Below are 21,900 nucleotides of genomic sequence, written 5' to 3' on the forward strand. Positions count from 1 at the left end.
CACAGATATTGTCGTGGTGTTCTCATTGACAGCTACAAGTAAATTTACAGTCATGCTTCATTTTTCTTCTTCTATATTGTTCGACTTCCGTCAGTGCAGAACATCATTTAGACAGCACACCTTTGGATATGGTTTAAGTATTTATTGGGATTTTCACAATATTATTCAGACTTCATACATTGCATAACAAATATCCTGTGGACAGGCTGAGTATCACTGTCAATGTCAATGAATGTGATTTTCATTGAATCTCCTTGTTCCTCATGGATTGTCCCCTGCAATATAGATACACCTTAATTTAGTCATATCATGAATTAATTTGAGTTCAGGAAAGGACATAGACAACAATCTTTGAGACCTGCAAATCATTAAATCCTGTCAATTTTTTAGGAAGATGTGTAAACTGTAAAAGTACAAGAATTACCCATAACCCACTTGCCTTCATGGGGTTGATTGGATTATTCTTTAGTAAGTTCAGTGAGCTGGCTAATCATTTACAGTAGCTTTAATGTAATCTTCCTTTCCTTATTACCTTGGTTTCTCAATATCCTCGATGCTCTCTGGCAGTCGGGCGTTTAATGTTTCAGGCAGGAGCCAAGACACTAAACCGGATCCGACTGCCACTGTACAATAAATGATTGCAGGGAGGAGATGCCATACATCCTCCAATAGCATGATGAGTGGAGAGATGGACACGCCCAGCCGCGCCAGAAAAGAAGTGTAGCCTAAACCATTCTGTCTGAAAAATGAAAGCACTGAGGTTAATGTAAACCTGCAGTAGAAGATCCTTGTCTGTGGTGAAAAAAGGCTCCATAAGTTTGTTGTTAACTAACCGTATGACTGTAGGAAAGAGTTCAGTTGTGTAGAGGAAGATGATCGTGAATGAGCCTACTGACATGGCTCTTCCAACGACTGCCACAACAGTACGAATGGCCCACTTATCTGAGGGAAGATGTTTAGATATTTAATCAGAAACATTCTCAGATATGTTGACAATTTTTTGTTGAATTCAGATTTAAATAAAAAGAACCTTTTGCAACAAAAATGTTGATGAAGAGAGAGAGGCCAGTTAACAGCAGAGTTCCCATCTCACCAGACCTTCTACCAGCTTTCTCCAGGTAGAAATACACACCGATCTTCATTGGCACTTCGATTAATGTGAATATGATTTGTGTGAGGTATGGGTCTAGTCCAAACCCGGTGATATTCAGACTTATCCCATAATATGTTAATGCAACTCCGTACCTACAAAATGGAACAAAGTACTTACTGACGTGATCATTTTAACCTTGACTGTAATTAAAAACATGGCTGATTCCAGTGGCATTGCAAACAGACAGCAGTAATTTTAGCCTCTCAGTTACAATGCATTATAATATGTTGGTATCCTCAATCATCCTTTAATGAATTACCACATTGCATATTCTATGAACTATATCACATTAACATGTACGTATTGATATCATTATTAGAGGGATAATTGTCAATAACATTTACTAGCGTTTGATCAATGTCCTCAGTATGTTCAAATAATAGTTCAACATTTTGGAAAATATGCTTATTTGCTTTCTCTCTCAGGCTTAGATGAGATGATTGATGCCATTCAACTAGAGGGCTATAGCCTGGTTATAATTAGCATAACTTAGCATAAACTCTGGAAACAAGCGGAAACATATAGCGCGGCTCTGCCTCATGTTTAAAATCCACGTACCAGCACGTCTAAAGCTTGCTAAAATGTTTTAACTGGTTTGTCTATTCCATACACAAACAGAAATGAAAGAGGAACACGCTGTGGTTTTAGACGGAGGTGAGAGAGGGTGCTGGTAGACATATTCAGCCAGGCTAGCTGATTCTTCTTCTTCCAGTCTTTATACTACGCTAAGCTAATCGCCTCGTGGCTCCAGCTCTGTACTTAATGCACAAACAGGAAATTGGTAATGAGCTTCCCAACTGACCCTCAGAAAGAAAGCAAACAAACATGTTTCCCAAAATACTAAACTATTCCTTTAACCCATCTCATGAAACTGACACTTACCATACTATTCCTGAGCATATAGAAAGTTTCCTCATATTTGGGGTCTTGAAAAGATCCACAACGGTGTACTTCTTATCTAAGGTGTCACCTTGTGCAGATTCCAGTAATTCCTATTAGAAAGCAAACTGTTTTTTCACAACATTTTCTGCACATGACCGTAGTCTTCTATCACTGTGAGATTGTCAGTTAAGCAACGTTAAAATGTACCGTTTGTGTGATGGTGGTCATATACTTAATTCTGTTGTTCATCTTGGCACATTGCATTAAGTAATGATGGGCAGCGTCTGTCTTCCCGTTTGCCAGGAGCCACCTCGCTGACTCTGGAATCCACCTGAAGAAATAAGTGTGGTGAGTTCAGTGTCTTCAGATAGGATTCAGCTTTTTATGCTGCAAAGTGAAAAATATTAAACTTTAATACCTCCAAGTAAGGATGGACAGTATTAAGGGGGAGGTCACTGCCACAATGAGCATCCTCCAATGATTTACATAGTATGCAATTCCAACCAGAAGCATGGTTCCAAGTGTCCAATCCAGGCTTATGATTATACCAGAAAAGGTTCTGTGTGCAATGCCAAACCATTCAACATCTGGAGGAATGTCAGCACAGATGAAAAGTCAGATCGAAATGTTTTCACGTTTAATTTCTTGAAACTAAAACCATTATTATTCTATTATATTCTATTTTCCTCATCTCATTGTTTTAGAAGGCTACTTACTTAGAGCAATAGAGATGATACTTATTCCTGCGAGTGACATTCCTGTAAAAAACCTCATGATGACAAACGTCACATACGATGGGGAGAATGCACTCAGGACTGCAAATGTCAAGGACGACAAATAAGACGCCAATAGCAGCGGCCGTCGGCCAAACCTGGTCATGAAAAGAAAATGTTAAAAGCAATGATTGTGTTCAAAATAATGAGATAGAGATGAACCAAATCTCATTCTCAACTCATGAGATCGGACCTTATTTGCAACTGGTTCTTTACTTTGATTAAATTGCATTACTTTAGTTTATTTGACTTGTTTATGTTTCTCTTATGGCATTGTGTATTTGTTTCATTTTTATGTAAGCTATATTGCTCTCTTTGTTCAGATGAACATGCTGAACGACACTTTTGAGCAAGTCAAGCCTGTAAAATACATTACATTATTGACATTTTCTTCTTCTTCGTCTTCTTCTTATCATTATTATCTTTTACACACACAGCTTATGCAAGCTGAAATACCCCTGATGACATCACCAGGGTTCATTTTTCTGATTTTGGAAAGCCACAAAATGAATCAGACCTATAAAACTCCAAGTGTAAAATTGGTGCAGTTAATCTTATCTGACATGTTTTAGAGTGTCAGTGTCTTTTTAGGAATATAGAGGACATACTGAGTCTTTTCTTTAACAATCTTACCTATCGCTGAGATACCCAAATAACGGGGCTCCGCACATAACACCAATGAAGAAAATGGTGACTGTTGCCTTGTTCATCCCTTTTCTGCTGCACACGAGATCCCACTGCAAAGAATTCATTAAAAGCATTTTAAAAGCTCAACCTTTATTTTGGTGTCAACTACACATCTTTAAAATGCTGTGACTGTGTCTTGCACAGTTGCGATGCGTTGTTAGCCACACAAATCTGTCCACAGACACACAAACGCACAATGTGAAAACAATACCAGCGTCACTGCAGCTGCTGGTAATTAGTAATTTTGGAGTTCTCCATCATGGAAGATGAACTTGGTCAAAACCAAAATTTGTCAGACTTTTTGCATTTTATTTAAAAAAATTCAACGACATCGAATGCTGACAAACATTTGATTACAAGAAATATAGGGAATATAATATTGATCAAAACATACACAACATGAAAGAATACTGTTACATTTATTGAAACACTTACTTCTGTTGCCAAAGTAGATTTAAATGTGCTGTTGTCATACACCCATCCGTTCTGACACTGAACAGTAGCTGCATCTTCACTACTGTTCAAGCCTGACAGATGTTGATATTGGGGCTTTGAAAACATCTGACAGGAGCTCAGAGTCCCATCCTGATCTGCTGGTACACCAACAGACAGTTTCTGTTCCCAAGTTAAATTCCCGAAGACGCCTCCATCATCCAGAGCAACGACGTTGCAGTGGTGAGAAGGAACAGCTGCCATGAAGTTATTCAGCAGGAAGTGACATGGCAGAGTAATACGAGATAGGATCTGAATCAACGCTAGCTTGATTTGGAATTTTCCAAATCCGTCAATTTCTGAAAGTATGCTGTCAAATTTCATTGTCCTACTGTGCTTTCAGTCGCCAAGAAGCTAAATGTTCAGACAAGGTGAAGACGCTTAACAAGATACATTTACCAGCAACACGTTAATCATTGTTGGAATACTGTTAAGCATTCCAACTATTGTTATCCTATTCTTTAATCGTCTTTTTTAAAATTATATTTCTTCCGTCCCCCTTTTTTTGAAACTCTTCTTCTTCTTCATTTTTTAAGCTACAGAAACCGTTCAACTATTAAAATGTTCAGCTATTTCAGGAGAGGGGTGCTCTGTCTCTTCATATTTCTAATCTTTAAACTTTTTGAATCAACAACTTTCAAATCCTTCTACTTTCCTCATACTTTCAGCTACAGACACCATTCAAACTTTAAAATGTTGAGAAAACCCTGGTCTATTGCCGCATGATTCAGCTTTTTGATATCTTTTAAACTTTTTGAACTGCAGCAATTTAACTTTTATGATTTTTTCAGTCCTTTTCTGACTTTATAATGGGTGTGTATTGCGCAGCTTAGAGTGCGTGATGTCATCGCTAGAGTGAAGAGCAGCTTCAAAATCTTGTGAAAAAAATATTTGTCTTTTGCCACTGACTCCACAATCTTCACTCTTCATGAATAATTTCTGGATTGAAAAGTAGCTAATCTTGTCCTTGTCGTAGACAAATGACTGTGGAATCCCACAGATTTATACATTTGGCACAAAAGCCTTTAATTGAGAGGAAAATTAGTTCTAGTTAGTTAATTAGTGATGTTGATAAACACCCAGACTCACAGACTCACACACACTCCTCTCCCTCTCTCTCTGTGTGTGTGTCTCTCTCTCTGTGTGTCTCTCTCATACAGTCATTCAGGTCTTAGAGATGCTTATGATGAAGCCTGACATTTAATAACCTTTTTGTGTTTATCTAACAATATGAGTCCATCTCTCCCCCCCCACACCCCATTTAAAAATAAAAGCCCCACAGAGTGAATCCTAACTGAAATGCTTGTGATGAAGCCTGTCATTTAATAACCTCTGTTTATGTGTCAAACATTATTATTATGTCTCCTCTCCCCCTCTCTCCCCCACCCAGTCCCACCCTTTCAAAATAAAAGCCCCACAGAGTGAAATCTAACTGGAATGCTTGTGATGAAGCCTGTCATTTAATAACCTCTGTTTGTGTGTTTCATACTTGCTGATTCTGTCTCCTCTCCCCCCCACCCAGCCCCACCCTTTCAAAATAAAAGCCCCATGGATTAACTGTATTTAAACATTAAGCTCAAAATTAGACTTTTGTGTTGAAATAATGAATGCTCTTACTAATGCTGCGACAACTACTACTACCGCCGCTAATATTTCTAGTATTATTACTACTACTGCTGCTACTACTACTACCACTTCTACTGCAACTTTTGCTGTTGCTACTATTACTACTACTACTACTGCTACTGCTATTACTGCTACCATCAATATTATTACTACCACTACTGCTATTACTACTACTACCACTACTACTATTACTTATACTACAACTGCTACTACTACTACTGCTATTCATGCTACTACCAGTACTAATACTACTACAGCTATTAGTATGACTGCTACTAGTACTACTACCACTGCTATTACTGCTACTTCAAATACTGCCATTACTATTACTACTACTTCTACTACTACTAATGTTATATTAAATACTATGACCACTACTACAGCTATTACTACGACTACTGATATTACTACTTCAACTACTTCTTCTAATTACTAATACTTCTACTACTAATGATACTTCTACTACAACTACAACTTCTACTACTACTACTACTAAAAATATCACTACTGCTACTACTAGTACTTATTCTAATGCTACTAATACTTCTACTACTAATAATACTTCTACTACAACTACAACTTCTAGTACTACTACTACAAATATCACTACTGCTGACATTTTTTAAGCCACAGAAACCATTCAAATATCAAAATGTTCAGCTCTTTCAGGAGAGGGGTGATATGACTTTTCATATTTGTAATCTTTAAATCCTTTGAAATATTAAGCTATTTGCAATTGTTTTTGAATGGGATCTCTATGGAGAAAATCTTCAAATCCTGTTAAACATCTTCAACTTTCAAAGCCTTCTTCTTCCTCATACTTTCAGCTACAGACACCATAGTGCAGTTTAAATGCTTTCAGGCTTCAACATTTGTCAGACGGGTAGTCTCCTATTTCTTAATTTTTAGCAATTATTTTACAATTCATTTCAGCTTTCAGCATTCCAACGCATTTTCAGCAGGAAATGCATTTTCTAGTTATGTTTGCTCTGCTGTGTTGGAGCATTTAATCACTCTAGGTTTAAAAAATGTTTGCAATATGAGATAGCTTTCAGTCTGTGTTGTAATTGTATCCTTCAGGAGAGGACACTAACACTGAATGGCGGTGATGAAAATCATAAAATGTGAGAAGGAAGAGAAGCCAAATGACTTCCAGTACACTCCAAGAAGAGGCAGAAGAAGAACTGATGTCATTGGGCGAAGGCAAGGTATACCCTGGACAGGTCACCAGACTATTGCAGGGCACTTAATAAAGACAGGCCATTGACATTTCACCTTATACGGTCAATTTAAAGTCATCAAATAACCTGCTGCATATCTTTGGACTGTGGGAGGAAGCCGGAGAACCCGGAGAAAACCCACACCGACGCAGGGAGAACATGCAAACTCCTCACAGAAGGGCCGTCCAGCCCAGGATCGGCCCTCCTAATGTGAGGTTTATCCGAATGTTTTTGAATCATTCTGCTCTTTCTGTGGCGACTGTGGCCACAGCTGTTACATAGTAAGGTCCCTCTCTGAGATAAGTCTTCAGACGAATGTAATACTGGCTGCCCAGTACGTCTGCTGCTGTCGATGAACCAACAAGGGACCCCACCAGCTCAAACTTAGCATCTTTGGCATCCTTTGTCAGACCCATTGACCGATCCAAAACGAACTCCATGAAACTGGGAGTGCTGATCATTAACTTCTGGCCCCACAGCTGAGTGGCAATGGCCTGGAAAACACACACAGATACCCACTGATGAAGACGGAAATATTACTGGAGCAATGTTGATAGTATTATGCTTTTATGTAATCATAAAAAAAACAAGAAACAATATTTCATTATCTATAGTTTTTTTTACAGGATATAAAAAGGTCAGTAACAGGGAGAAAATGAAGGTAGTTGGAAAGAGCGTAGCACTCACGGTGAATATCTGCAGAGCCCCACAGTGCAGCTCTGGGAACGGCTGAGTGCTGATGTTGCGGATCATGTCCATGGGCTGGTTAGACAAAAGACGGAACCAGGACTCTGTGAGGGCCAAGAGGTCTTCTGTCTGCTCCTCTGGCTGCAGTACAACATTAAACATTCAGAAACTGATCAACTTTGTTTCTGAAGATGGCTTTTTAAGAAAAGAATCATAGCAATGACTGTTCCTCGTGTGTGCACACACATACCTGTAGTGTGAGAAGTTGTGATATCGCATCCAAGCTGCGCACTCTGAGCTCTGTAGCTCCAGCGCAGGCAAGCTGGCTCATCCTTGTTAACACAGCCTTGAACTTTTCTCCTGAGGACACACAGAGAATCAGTCACAAAGAGCCCAACACATCTAATTAAAATAAATATTTACATTCGAGAGGGGCTAACTTTGAAAAATTACAAAGATGACAAGCTAACTTGCTTTTTGAAGGACCTGCTTGCCCTCCACAGTAGTTCCGAGTAGTCCTAAAGTGTCCAGAGCCACACCGATCATTGCAGCGTCCGGGTCCAGAGCCATCTCAAACACCTTGTTCTGGAAGGCCGGGTAAGTTTCACAAACCTGCTGTGGGCTGTCCATAATGGCCAAGTTTCCAAAGAACTTCACCAAACCTAAAAGGAGTATTATTCAAACTGTAGAACTGAATTGCCACCTAAACATAATATTTCTGTGATTTCTAAAAAGAGACCCACCAGGAAGGTAGAGGGAGGAGAAAGGGTCGGTCTCTACTCCCCTGATCATGTTAGAAAACTTGTCCATTATACCCTGCTGGGCCAAATACTGCCGACCATGCTGACTTTGAGCTAAAGTGGTCACCATCTCAATGGCTGTGGCTCTGGAGAAAAAGACAACAACAGATACACATTTACATAATGACAGAAGAGTGGAGACAATTGCATAACAATAAAGCATCTCTTAATTTGCAGTAACTACATAATAATTTTCCTCACAATTTCAATTTCTAATCTTATTACCTGATCAATACATCACCTCCTGTCAATTCTCCAATCAGTTGAGAAATGAAGCCGCTTTTGGCACAGTGGGAAATGGGAGATACAGACGAGATTTCAACCACCATCTGCAAACAGCAAGAAAAGTCTTTATTAGGGATTCAATATGAGAGCTGTTTAATGTGGGTATGTTACTCATTACAGACAGACTTTGATAGAACTAAATCTAAGTGCCCACATTCTAGCACGATCTCTTGTTATCATTGGTCATCTTTTCCACCGATCCCATCAAAATAAATGTACTTTAAAAAGAACAACACAAAAAAAAGGTGCCACTTGTGGATTATCAGCCACAAAGAAACCCAAAGTAACACACAATTGAACGTACCTCATATATTCTGTATCTGACTACGTCACTTGTGGCCATCACATCCTTCATAACCTTCAGCAGGTCGCTCTGGAACAAAATGTCTAACCCAGGCTTGGAGTGACTCAGTTTGGACCTTGATGGCCAAACCTATCAACAGAGAGAAGGCAATTTTTTTTTCTTCAGAAAAAACTACTTTCTGATTGACTGGCAGGTATTTGCAACAGGTCAAAAGTTAAACCACTGCTCTACATCAGTGAGCAAGTAGCTGCAGTAGCAACAGTACTGTTACATTACAAGCACAAGTCCACGTACACTGCAATTGTGGATATAACTGCAATAATACCCATGTCTTGTCTTGAGTCTGTTTTTTCAGAAAAAGTTGAACAGTGGACTGAACAGATTAAACATTTTTTCATGATTTTAAAGATGAACATCTCAGGAGACAGTTGTTTGGAGTCCCATCCGCCTGGAGTGGAATTCTGGAGTTTGCTGCTGTCAATCAGGATATCAGCTGGTCTGATCAGCTGGTCCCTTCTATCCAATAGTACATTCATGTCACTGTTACTCCACCTCTCTATCACCGCCCAGTCATCGCATAATCATCAACTTCATCATTTCATCAGCCTCGTCAGCCATCATTCATTGTCTGGACTCCGAGTGGGGATTTATCTTGGTGCTGCTCAGAGCAGACGTCCCTCAATTACAAATCTCCCTGTCGAGTCCAAGCTCCAAATACTCTGTCAAGACTTTATCATCACACATCTGTTTATAATAAACTATTGTCTTAATATTTTTTTTCTTCATCTTACTCGTCTCTCCTGATTGAAATGATATAATACAACGAATGAGCATTGTTGCCTTATAATTATAATAAGCTACTATCTGCATTTAGCATGTGAATGAAGCAGGGACAAAGAAAAAATGACAGTACCTCTTGTTCCTCCTGTCAGGCACTTTAAAGCAACAACCTGAAGGCCTGGAGTCATTAAATGTCGCAGGGGTTTCAGTCCTAGCAACTGGGGCAATTGTTGAATGTTTCCATAACTTTGGGACTCTCTGTTGCTCAAAAGACAGCATAAAAATAAAATGAAGGACGCTACAAGGCTGCTCAGATTGTTGCCACAGATATTGTCGTGGTGTTCTCATTGACAGCTACAAGTACATTTACAGTCATGCTTCATTTTTCTTCTTCTATATTGTTCGACTTCCGTCAGTGCAGAACATCATTTAGACAGCACACCTTTGGATATGGTTTAAGTATTTATTGGGATTTTCACAATATTATTCAGACTTCATACATTGCATAACAAATATACTGTGGACAGGCTGAGTATCACTGTCAATATCAATGAATGTGATTTTCATTGAATCTCCTTGTTCCTCATGGATTGTCCCCTGCAATATAGATACACCTTAATTTAGTCATATCATGAATTAATTTGAGTTCAGGAAAGGACATAGACAACAATCTTTGAGACCTGCAAATCATTAAATCCTGTCAATTTTTTAGGAAGATGTGTAAACTGTAAAAGTACAAGAATTATGCATAACCCACTTGCCTTCTTGGGGTTGGTTGGATTATTCTTTAGTAAGTTCAGTGAGCTGGCTAATCATTTACAGTAGCTTTAACCCTCCTGTTATGTTCATTTCTTAGGTACAGCCATTATGTTCCCGGGTCAATGTGACCCGGTGCATGTTTAATCATCCAAAAGTTGTCAGAAACCAAAAATTCCTAATAAATATAGTTTGTACCTCATCACCACCAACACCATTACTAACAATTCAATCAGTATTTATTGGAATGGAGTTATTCACCCCTCCATAGATCATAGTTCAATTCGGATAACTCACTCATTTTCATGAAAAACTATTTTTTAGGTACATTGGAAAAACCTAGATATAAATTCCATTAGACTACCATAATATGTATTTCTTTCTAAATTTTTACATTTTGAAACTTTCTTTTTTTCATGGGGTGATGTAGATAAATAGAGATGAGACACCTCTGCTGTTCAGGGTCATATTGACCCGCTCACTCAAAATCAAGCCAAATGAGTCATAAGGATTTGTATTAAAAGTAAGCTCTATTTATGTTTATTTATAGTGTTAAGAAAGACATTTACAAAAAATAACAAGATATGAACACAATGAACGAGGTGAGTGTGTGTTTGTGTGTGTGTATGCTGTCCTACAGTAAGCTGCTGTGTTGTGTGTATCTGCAGAGTGTAATGTTGGCAGGACCCCCAAGCAACCCTTTCGTATGTTTCTCCCCTCCCCTGCTAAGTGTGGGTGGGAAAATAAAAGGTTCTCGCCAAAATAGTATGTTTTTCTCGCACAGGTGCGGTAGTGAGAAAGAGACTGTGTGTGCGTGTGAGATTGGGATGAAATATTGTGTGCGTGTGTGTGTGTGTGTGTGTGTGTGTGAAATGGGGTGAGGTAGAAATATGTTGTCTCACATTTTCAAAGAAAGAAATGGTCTAAACTTGACCCTTCTGACCCATTATAGCCTCCACTTTCACTGCCGTGTCAAATTGACCCGAACATCATCTCTGTAATATAAACCTGCAGGGGGGGGGGGGGGGTTGCAAATACATGATACTTTTTTTTTTTCACGTTGATTACACTAATTAAGGCAAGCAGAAGAAGTTTTATACAAAAAAAGTACTTTCAAATATTTTTTCTAGATTTTCAAACTTTGAAACGGGTCAATTTGACCCGCAACATAACAGGAGGGTTAATATTAAAATACATGTAATCTTCCTTTCCTTATTACCTTGGTTTCTCAATATCCTCGATGCTCTCTAGCAGTCGGGCGTTTAATGTTTCAGGCAGGAGCCAAGACACTAAACCGGATCCGACTGCCACTGTACAATAAATGATTGCAGGGAGGAGATGCCATACATCCTCCAATAGCATGATGAGTGGAGAGACGGACACGCCCAGCCACGCCAGAAAAGAAGTGTAGCCTAAACCATTCTGTCTGAAAAATGAAAGCATTGAGGTTAATGTAAACCTGCAGTAGAAGATCCTTGTCTGTGGTGAAAAAAGGCTCCATAAGTTTGTTGTTAACTAACCGTATGACTGTAGGAAAGAGTTCAGTTGTATAGAGGAAGAGGATCGTGAATGAGGCTTCTGACATGGCTTTTCCAAGGACTGCCACAACAGTACGAATGGCCAACTTATCTGAGGGAAGATGTTTAGATATTTAATCAGAAACATTCTCAGATATGTTGACATTTTTTTTTAAATTTAGATTTAAATAAACAACCTTTTGCAACAAAAATGTTGATGAAGAGAGAGAGGCCAGTTAACAGCAGAGTTCCCATCTCACCAGACCTTCTACCAGCTTTCTCCAGGTAGAAATACACACCGATCTTCATTGGCACTTCGATTAATGCAAATATGATTTGTGTGAGGTATGGGTCTAGTCCAAACCCGGTGATATTCAGATTTATCCCATAATATGTTAATGCAACGCCAAACCTAGAAAATGGAACAAAGTATCGAAACTTACTGACGTTGTCACGGGGCATGATGAGGACTCAAGCGCAGACAGTCAGATGCAGTGAGAAAAGGCTTTTAATGAAATACGAACACACAGGGAATCCAGGGACGAGACAAGAGACGAGGGGGCAAATCCAGCAGGACGAGGCAGGGCAGGCAGACGTGGGAACCGGGAACAGGACAAGACAAACGGGGGGGTACAACACAAACAATGACCTGGCAGTCCATACACATAGTTTCCATACACAAACAGAAATGAAAGAGCAACAAGCTGTGGTTTTAGACGGAGGTGAGAGAGGGTGCTGTAGGCATATTTAGCCAGGCTAGCTGATTCTTCTTCTTCCAGTCTTTATACTACGCTAAGCTAATCGCCTCGTGGCTCCAGCTCTGTACTTAATGCACAAACAGGAAATTGGTAATGAGCTTCCCAACTGACCCTCAGAAAGAAAGCAAACAAACATGTTTCCCAAAATACTAAACTATTCCTTTAACCCATCTCATGAAACTGACACTTACCATACTATTCCTGAGCATATAGAAAGTTTCCTCATATTTGGGGTCTTGAAAAGATCCACAACGGTGTACTTCTTATCTAAGGTGTCACCTTGTGCAGATTCCAGTAATTCCTATTAGAAAGCAAACTGTTTTTTCACAACATTTTCTGCACATGACCGTAGTCTTCTATCACTGTGAGATTGTCAGTTAAGCAACGTTAAAATGTACCGTTTGTGTGATGGTGGTCATATACTTAATTCTGTTGTTCATCTTGGCACATTGCATTAAGTAATGATGGGCAGCGTCTGTCTTCCCGTTTGCCAGGAGCCACCTCGCTGACTCTGGAATCCACCTGAAGAAATAAGTGTGGTGAGTTCAGAGTCTTCTGATAGGATTCAGCTTTTTATGCTGCAAAGTGAAAAATATTAAACTTTAATACCTCCAAGTAAGGATGGACAGTATTAAGGGGGAGGTCACTGCCACAATGAGCATCCTCCAATGATTTACATAGTATGCAATTCCAACCAGAAGCATGGTTCCAAGTGTCCAATCCAGGCTTATGATTATACCAGAAAAGGTTCTGTGTGCAATGCCAAACCATTCAACATCTGGAGGAATGTCAGCACAGATGAAAAGTCAGATCGAAATGTTTTCACGTTTAATTTCTTGAAACTAAAACCATTATTATTCTATTATATTCTATTTTCCTCATCTCATTGTTTTAGAAGGCTACTTACTTAGAGCAAAAGAGATGATAATTATTCCTGCGAGTGACATTCCTGTAAAAAACCTCATGATGACAAACATCACATACGATGGGGAGAATGCACTCAGGACTGCAAATGTCAAGGACGACAAATAAGACGCCAATAGCAGCGGCCGTCGGCCAAACCTGGTCATGAAAAGAAAATGTTAAAAGCAATGATTGTGTTCAAAATAATGAGATAGAGATGAACCAAATATTATTCTCAACTCATGAGATCGGACATCATTTGCAACTGGTTCTTTACTTTGATTAAATTGCACTACTTTAGTTTATTTGACTTGTTTATGTTTCTCTTATCGCATTGTGTATTTTTCATTTTTATGTAAGCTATATTGCTCTCTTTGTTCAGATGAACATGCTGAACGACACTTTTAAGCAAGTCAAGCCTGTAAAATACGTTACATTATTGACATTTTCTTCTTCTTTGTCTTTTGACACACAGCTTATGCAAGCTGAAATACCCCTGATGACATCACCAGGGTTCATTTTTCTGATTTTGGAAAGCCACAAAATGAATCAGACCTATAAAACTCCAAGTGTAAAATTGGTGCAGTTAATCTTATCTGACATGTTTTAGAGTGTCAGTGTCTTATTTGGAATATAGAGGACATACTGGGTCTTTTCTTTAACAATCTTACCTATCGCTGAGATACCCAAATAACGGGGCTCCGCACATAACACCAATGAAGAAAATGGTGACTGTTGCCTTGTTCATCCCTTTTCTGCTGCACACGAGATCCCACTGCAAAGAATTCATTAAAAGCATTTTAAAAGCTCAACCTTTATTTTGGTGTCAACTACACATCTTTAAAATGCTGTGACTGTGTCTTGCACAGTTGCGATGCATTCTTAGCCACACAAATCTGTCCACAGACACAAATGCACAATGTGAAAACAATACCAGCGTCACTGCAGCTGCTGGTAATTAGTAATTTTGGAGTTCTCCATCATGGAAGATGAACTTGGTCAAAACCAAAATTTGTCAGACTTTTTGCATTTTATTAAAAAAGAATTCAACCACATTGAATGCTGACAAAGATTTGATTACAATAAATATAGGGAATATAATATTGATCAAAACATACACAACATGAAAGAATACTGTTCAATTGAAGACACTTACTTCTGTTGCCAAAGTAGATTTAAATGTGCTGTTGTCATACACCCATCCGTTCTGACACTGAACAGTAGCTGCATCTTCACTACTGTTCAAGCTTGACAGATGTTGATATTGGGGCTTTGAAAACATCTGACAGGAGCTCAGAGTCCCATCCTGATCTGCTGGTACACCAACAGACAGTTTCTGTTCCAGAGTTAAATTCCCGAAGATGCCTCCATCATCCAGAGCAACGACGTTGCAGTGGTGAGAAGGAACAGCTGCCATGAAGTTATTCAGCAGGAAGTGACATGGCAGAGTAATACGAGATAGGATCTGAATCAACACTAGCTGGATTTGGAATTTTCCAAATCCGTCAATTTCTGAAAGTATGCTTTCAAATTTCATTGTCCTACTGTGCTTTCAGTCGTCAAGAAGCTAAATGTTCAGACAAGTGAGGTGCGGTAAGGTGGCAGACGCTTAACAAGATACATTTACCAGCAACACGTTAATCATTGTGTTTGCTCTGCTGTGTTGGAACATTGATCACTCTCGGTTTAAGAAATGTTTGCAATATGAGATAGCTTTCAGTCTGTGTTGTAATTGTTGGTCAGGAGAGGACACTAACACTGAATGGCGGTGATGAAAATCATAAAATGTGAGAAGGAAGAGAAGCCAAATGACTTCCAGTACACTCCAAGAAGTGGCAGAAGAAGAACTGATGACATTGGGCGAAGGCAGAGTACACCCTGGACAGGTCACCAGACTATTGCAAGGCACTTAAACACAGACCATTGACATTTCACCTTATACGGTCAATTTAGAGTCATCAAATAACCTGCTGCATATCTTTGGACTGTGGGAGGAAGCCGGAGAACCCGGAGAAAACCCACACTGACGCAGGGAGAACATGCAAACTCCTCACAGAAGGGCCGTCCAGCCCTGGATCGGCCCTCCTAATGTGAGGTGACCGTGCCAGCTAAACCACCGTGCAGCCCCTGAAAATAAGATGTCAAGAGAAAAGATTGACTGACTGGATATGGTATTAATTCACTTTCATTGCTTATTTGATGACGCAAACTGGGGCAAGTATGGAGGAGACATGGGAGAGTTGATATGATTCAGTGACGGTGATAAGACGTTGTTGAAGAGTTTAAGGGTTGATTGAGTCAGTATCTGTGGCTGGAGTGGGAAGACTTTTTTTTTTTTACTGCTGGAGAGGAGAAAAGTCATAACTGTGAGATTATCCCACTACGGTAGCAGATTAAATAAATAATGTTAAATATGAATATATTCATATAGTCACATTTATGTTATATGTAATCAAAATGAATTGATTTAAAATAATAGGAATTTTTAAGGAACGAAATAATAAAACTATTAGATTAGATTAGACTGAACTCTTGACAAGAAAATGCAATGATGCAATATCATCTTTACATTCAAAAATTAAGTTAAAGCATTAGCATCAAATGTGACAAAAGTAAACATACTTAATTTATAAATTCACCTGATTGGACATGACTGGAAAGGCACACACACCTGTCTATATAAGATCTCCCAGCTGATGCCTTATGAGACCAAGAATGAAGCCATGAGCTCAAAGGAATGTCCTGCAGATCTCAGAGACATGATGGTGTTGAGGCACTGATCCTGGAAAGGCTACACAAAAACCCTGTTGCTTTGAAGGTTCCAAAGATATAACTCTCAAATGGTAGAAGCTTGGAACATCCATGACTCTTCCTGGAGCTGGCTAGCCGGCCAAACTAAGCAATTTTAGGAAAAGGGTCACTCTGGCTAAGCCCCAGAGATCCTGTGTGGAGATACTTGGACAACCATCAACTCTCTGATCTGGGCTTTATGCAGTGACCAGCCAGAAGTCTCTCATTCTCCTCTCCTTGCAAACCAGAAAGCAGATTCTCCGGTCTGATGAAACCAAGATTGAACAGTTTGAACTTATTTCTTAGAGTATGTAAAACAAAAATCGAGATTATTGTTTTTGCTCTGTCATTATGGGATATTGAGTGAGGATTGAGGGGGAAACGATGAATTTAAACGATTTCTATCAAAAGGCTGCAACCTAAAAAAAGAACAAGTTACTGAAAACTTTCTAAACGCTCTGTATGCTGCAGTCATTTAAAACCAAAATACACACATATTAAAGGTTTTAATTGAGCCCAATGTGGCACTTTGTATTACTGAGAACACTTCTGTACCTTTAGAATTTGGGGTAAAACACTTTACTGAAGTTAATGATCTGAGCACTACTTCTACTAAGTAAGAATAATCTCAACCTGGATTTGTGAGACTTCGTCTGACATCTGATAGATAGTAGTGGAACTGAACTGCTGCTCTCTAGTGGAGGTGATGAAAACCAGTTGGATCTCAAACTAACTGTTATTATTATTATTAACTGATATGGATTTATGCTGATAAAATGTAGCTTCCAAAGAACCACTTGGATTCAAATAATAAACATAGAACTGAGTTTGTTTCGTACTTCAAAAAATGCTTTCAGACGGGCTTACTGTGATTGACAGGTTGCTGCTGCTAGCAGAACCATATACGGTGTCTCTACATCACTCCTCCACAAACCAACGTGTGATGTCACGATGACTACGTCCACTTCTTATATTCAGTCAAAGTTTTGACAACCTTCAAGGTGTTTGAAACTGCAAATCACATTTTTTAGGTGCAACATTTTGAAACTCTTGTGCAAAATACAGAAAGTAAACAAACACAGCTGTTGTCAGACTACATCCTCTTTAATACAAAAAAAAAAAAAATCATTCTATTTAGTAAACAAAAATATTTTTTTACTCAAAAAATGTGTGATGGACTTAGCGTTATAGGATGTGAATCTGGATGGTAAACATTTGAGGGAACATGTTTGCATCTCGTAAGTCTCTTTAGTTAGTGCTTAAGTAATTGGTAAAGACTCAGTAGCTAAACATGTGTTAACATATCATGTGACCCGTGCTGACTTCTATCCTCACGTTTGATGCTTTTGTGCGTTTGAATTTTCCGCACACATTCATTTCTCCCAAAAAATTTAAGGTAGAATTATGATTGGAAACTTAACCTCAAATGTTATTTGAGGTTACAATACTGCCCCTTGTTAGAGGATAAATGCATTCACAACCACTGATTTACTCATGACGTCAAATAAAGAAAAATGTCCAATAAAAGCCTGATAAATATATTCATTTGTGTAGATAACCTAAATGAAGGGCAGCTTAAGGCGCAGGCAAAGCAAATTATACTCATTTCTTTCTAAATACTTTGTCAGTTAAATCACCTTTTAAGACTTGATGCAGTTGAGTCGTATACTGTTGAACAATCATAAGCATTTTGGTCAATTTCAGTTGAAAACCTCATCGGGTTTTAGCCGACCGTGCACCACTTCCCGATTTGTTAGAACATTTTATGTATTTATCAGAGAATTACTTTAATACGTTAACCCACAGCTAGATTATTCTGGCACTTACCCATTACTTAAGCAACTAGACCCATGAAGTTTATCCGAGTGTTTCTGAATCATTCTGCTCTTTCTGTGGCGACTGTGGCCACAGCTGTTACATAGTAAGGTCCCTCTCTGAGATAAGTCTTCAGACGAATGTAATACTGGCTGCCCAGTACGTCTGCTGCTGTCGATGAACCAACAAGGGACCCCACCAGCTCAAACTTAGCATCTTTGGCATCCTTTGTCAGACCCATTGACCGATCCAAAACGAACTCCATGAAACTGGGAGTGCTGATCATTAACTTCTGGCCCCACAGCTGAGTGGCAATGGCCTGGAAAACACACACAGATACCCACTGATGAAGACAGAAATATTACTCGAGCAATGATGATGGTGTCATGCTTTTATGTAATCATACAGGATATAAAAAGGTCAGTAACAGGGAGAAAATTAAGGTAGTTGGAAATAGCGTAGCACTCACGGTGAATATCTGCAGAGCCCCACAGTGCAGCTCTGGGAACGGCTGAGTGCTGATGTTGCGGATCATGTCCATGGGCTGGTTAGACAAAAGATGGAACCAGGACTCTGTGAGGGCCAAGAGGTCTTCTGTCTGCTCCTCTGGCTGCAGTACAACATTAAACATTCAGAAACTGATCAACTTTGTTTCTGAAGATGGCTTTTTAAGAAAAGAATCATAGCAATGACTGTTCCTCATGTGTGCACACACATACCTGTAGTGTGAGAAGTTGTGATATCGCATCCAAGCTGCGCACTCTGAGCTCTGTAGCTCCAGCGCAGGCAAGCTGGCTCATCCTTGTTAACACAGCCTTGAACTTTTCTCCTGAGGACACACAGAGAATCAGTCTCAAAGATCCCAACACATCTAATTACAAGAACTATTTACATTCGAGAGGAGCTAACTTTGAAAAATTACAAAGATAACAAGCTAACCTGCTTTTTGAAGGACCTGCTTGCCCTCCACAGTAGTTCCGAGTAGTCCTAAAGTGTCCAGAGCCACACCGATCATTGCAGCGTCCGGGTCCAGAGCCATCTCAAACACCTTGTTCTGGAAGGCCGGGTAGGTTTCACAAACCTGCTGTGGGCTGTCCATAATGGCCAAGTTTCCAAAGAACTTCACCAAACCTAAAAGGAGTATTATTCAAACTGTAGAACTGAATTGCCACCTAAACATAATATTTCTGTGATTTCTAAAAAGAGACCCACCAGGAAGGTAGAGGGAGGAGAAAGGGTCGGTCTCTGCTCCCTTGATCATGTTAGAAAACTTGTCCATTATACCCTGCTGGGCCAAATACTGCCGACCATGCTGACTTTGGGCTAAAGTGGTCACCATCTCAATGGCTGTGGCTCTGGAGAAGAAAACAACAACAGATACACATTTACATAATGACAGAAGAGTGGAGACAATTGCATAACAATAAAGCATCTCTTAATTTGCAGTAACTACATTATAATTTTCCTCACAATTTCAATTTCTAATCTTATTACCTGATCAATACATCACCTCCTGTCAATTCTCCAATCAGCTGAGAAATGAAGCCGCTTTTGGCACAGTAACCAAGGGAAATGGGAGATACAGACGAGATTTCAACCACCAGCTGCAAACAGCGAGAAAAGTCTTTATTAGGGATTCAATATGAGAGCTGTTTAATGTGGCTATGTTACTACGCATTACAGACAGACTTTGATAGAACTAAATCTAAGTGCCCACATTCTAGCACGATCTCTTGTTATCATTGGTCATCTTTTCCACCGATCCCATCAAAATAAATGTACTTTAAAAAGAACAACAACACAACACACAAAGTTGAACGTACCTCATATATTCTGTATCTGACTACGTCACTTGTGGCCATCACATCCTTCATAACTTTCAGCAGGTCGCTCTGGAACAACATGTCTAACCCAGGCTTGGAGTGACTCAGTTTGGACAGGGACTTGATGGCCTAAGAAACAAAACAATCACTGCACCCGCCGTAGATTCATTACAATGTGATGCAGGATATTTCAGTGCTTGCTTAAATCAACCTGCTTCGCCACGGCCATGTTTTCCTCTCCGATGCAGTTGATCACCGCTCCAAGAATGTCATGGTTGTTGAGGATTTCAGTGGCAGCGTCTGGGTGCGCCACCATTCTACCAATCTTTCAGAAAAACATTAAAAACTTGGCAAAGTCAGTGGTTTAAAAAGCAAGTGCATGTGTGTGTGTGTGTGTGTGTGTGTAGTTTGTGAGAAACCTACCTGTGTCACGGCCAGTACCTTCACCGTTTCATTAGGATGGGTCAGACCTTCCTGCAGCTCCACTCTGTAGTTCTGGGCCAGCGACACAGGGCTCAGGGCCAATAAGATGCGTTCAAGGATTTCCACACACAGCTCAACCTGCTCCCTGTGAACACAGCTCACATTAGTAACTAATTCATTAACCATTTGATCTTTAAAGTGTTAGAAAATAATGAAAACTCATCACAATTACTCACACACGTCACACATTAAAATTGCACCAAAGCACAAAGTTATTTTAGTGCATAGAAGACAAACACGCGTGACAAAGTACGGAATATGATTTTCGTTTCAATAACAAAAGGCTCTATGAGGGTAAATGTGTCACTGTATTTGTAGCATTGTAGCCAGTTAGCCTGCTAACAACTAGCACAGGTAAAAAGGCAACCTTTGTAAGCTAACGTTAGCTATATAACGTACACTATCGGTACATCAACTCATTGTTAAAGTAACTGTTAATGACATTAATACTCAATACAACCAGGAGAGTGACTCAGCAGTCACCAGTTTGCTAAACAATGTGAACAGATGCACTGTGTCAAACCAACCGTTCATTTGAGTGCAACAGAGAGAATATCACATTGAAACGTTGTCCGCTCAGAGTGTCTTTCAAAGTGCTGAGAGGAATCGACAATAAAGCTGTTTTTAAACTCTGTAACTCCTCAATTGGATCTTCAATATCGGAGATTTCTGCCAGTAAACCCTCTATGGAAGCCGCCATGACTTTTCAATGTTTTGGAGAACTCGTTATCTTCTTCATAGTTCACGCGGTTGATATCCGACGTCATGGCGCATTACCGCCACCTGCTGGGCTGAGTAGGAGGCGCCACTTGATTTATAGATATTCTTCCAACCTGTCCACTTCAGTCTAATACAAATAATGGTAAAACATGACTACTATTTCTTGACATCCACCACTCCCTAAATGTTGTGTTAACTATTAAATGTCCTCTTTCCCCCCAAAGCAGGAAGGTGCTGTATGATCAAGTACATGCAAGCTACTCTCCACAACTTTGTTTTTTGATATTCAACCTAAGACCAATTTTCGCAAATAACACATTGCTTGCTCCTAATAATTTCATTGTTTGTCTTGGAGGAAACACAAAAATTAACCACAAGTGCAATATCAGCACTTTTAATATAATGTATTTTTACAACCGCAGTGCTTGATACTGTTCAGCTAATTTATGGGAACATGCATGAATGAGAAGTCATGTTACTATCCATTCAGTTGTGCTTATGAGACGTCCTTTTTTGTGTAGTCCTTTGTGAATTGCTTTAATTATTTTGTACTAAAGAGCTATAGCTTAATCCCGAACTTGAGCATGACCTTTAACCTTAACTTGAATGTGGTACACTACTGCAAAACTAATTTCGTTCAATTAAT

General features: G+C 39.4%; 4 protein-coding genes across 5 annotated transcripts; all 4 read right to left on the reverse strand.

Moving 5' to 3' along the window:
- Positions 1–241: 241 nt before the first annotated feature.
- Positions 242–4,311, reverse strand: LOC142950101 (solute carrier family 22 member 7-like). Its single transcript, XM_076092001.1, has 10 exons — positions 3,931–4,311; positions 3,442–3,545; positions 2,752–2,906; positions 2,454–2,622; positions 2,243–2,366; positions 2,036–2,145; positions 1,031–1,245; positions 834–942; positions 533–739; positions 242–275 (listed from the first exon to the last, which is right to left on the reverse strand). Exons 1-10 carry the CDS (start codon positions 4,309–4,311, stop codon positions 242–244), a joined length of 1,608 nt encoding a protein of 535 aa, XP_075948116.1.
- Positions 4,312–7,050: 2,739 nt separating this feature from the next.
- On the reverse strand, positions 7,051–7,898 carry LOC142949994 (26S proteasome non-ATPase regulatory subunit 5-like). The gene is made up of 3 exons (XM_076091899.1): positions 7,771–7,898; positions 7,521–7,661; positions 7,051–7,327 (listed from the first exon to the last, which is right to left on the reverse strand). The coding sequence occupies exons 1-3, from the start codon at positions 7,849–7,851 to the stop codon at positions 7,070–7,072; spliced, it is 480 nt and encodes a 159-aa protein (XP_075948014.1). The 5' UTR covers positions 7,852–7,898; the 3' UTR covers positions 7,051–7,069.
- A 2,240-nt stretch (positions 7,899–10,138) lies between these two features.
- LOC142949560 (solute carrier family 22 member 7-like) lies at positions 10,139–17,346 on the reverse strand. Its single transcript, XM_076091271.1, has 10 exons — positions 14,780–17,346; positions 14,295–14,398; positions 13,628–13,782; positions 13,330–13,498; positions 13,119–13,242; positions 12,912–13,021; positions 12,160–12,374; positions 11,966–12,074; positions 11,665–11,871; positions 10,139–10,286 (listed from the first exon to the last, which is right to left on the reverse strand). Exons 1-10 carry the CDS (start codon positions 15,158–15,160, stop codon positions 10,253–10,255), a joined length of 1,608 nt encoding a protein of 535 aa, XP_075947386.1. The 5' UTR covers positions 15,161–17,346; the 3' UTR covers positions 10,139–10,252.
- Positions 17,347–17,496: 150 nt separating this feature from the next.
- Positions 17,497–21,256, reverse strand: LOC142949561 (26S proteasome non-ATPase regulatory subunit 5-like). 2 transcript variants are annotated; one of them, XM_076091272.1, is made up of 10 exons: positions 21,062–21,256; positions 20,475–20,619; positions 20,263–20,376; positions 20,052–20,180; positions 19,723–19,832; positions 19,441–19,583; positions 19,168–19,359; positions 18,948–19,057; positions 18,698–18,838; positions 17,497–18,547 (listed from the first exon to the last, which is right to left on the reverse strand). In XM_076091272.1, exons 1-10 carry the CDS (start codon positions 21,232–21,234, stop codon positions 18,290–18,292), a joined length of 1,515 nt encoding a protein of 504 aa, XP_075947387.1. In that variant the 5' UTR covers positions 21,235–21,256; the 3' UTR covers positions 17,497–18,289. The 2 variants fall into 2 exon arrangements, with proteins under 2 accessions (XP_075947387.1, XP_075947388.1); XM_076091273.1 differs by lacking the exon at positions 21,062–21,256 and having other exon boundaries at positions 20,263–20,397; positions 20,475–20,613.
- Between the last annotated feature and the right edge of the window lie 644 nt (positions 21,257–21,900).

This window comes from Anarhichas minor, unplaced genomic scaffold (assembly GCF_050575085.1).
Source record: "Anarhichas minor isolate MPS153535 unplaced genomic scaffold, ASM5057508v1 ptg000014l, whole genome shotgun sequence".
Classification (NCBI taxonomy): Eukaryota; Metazoa; Chordata; class Actinopteri; order Perciformes; family Anarhichadidae; genus Anarhichas; species Anarhichas minor.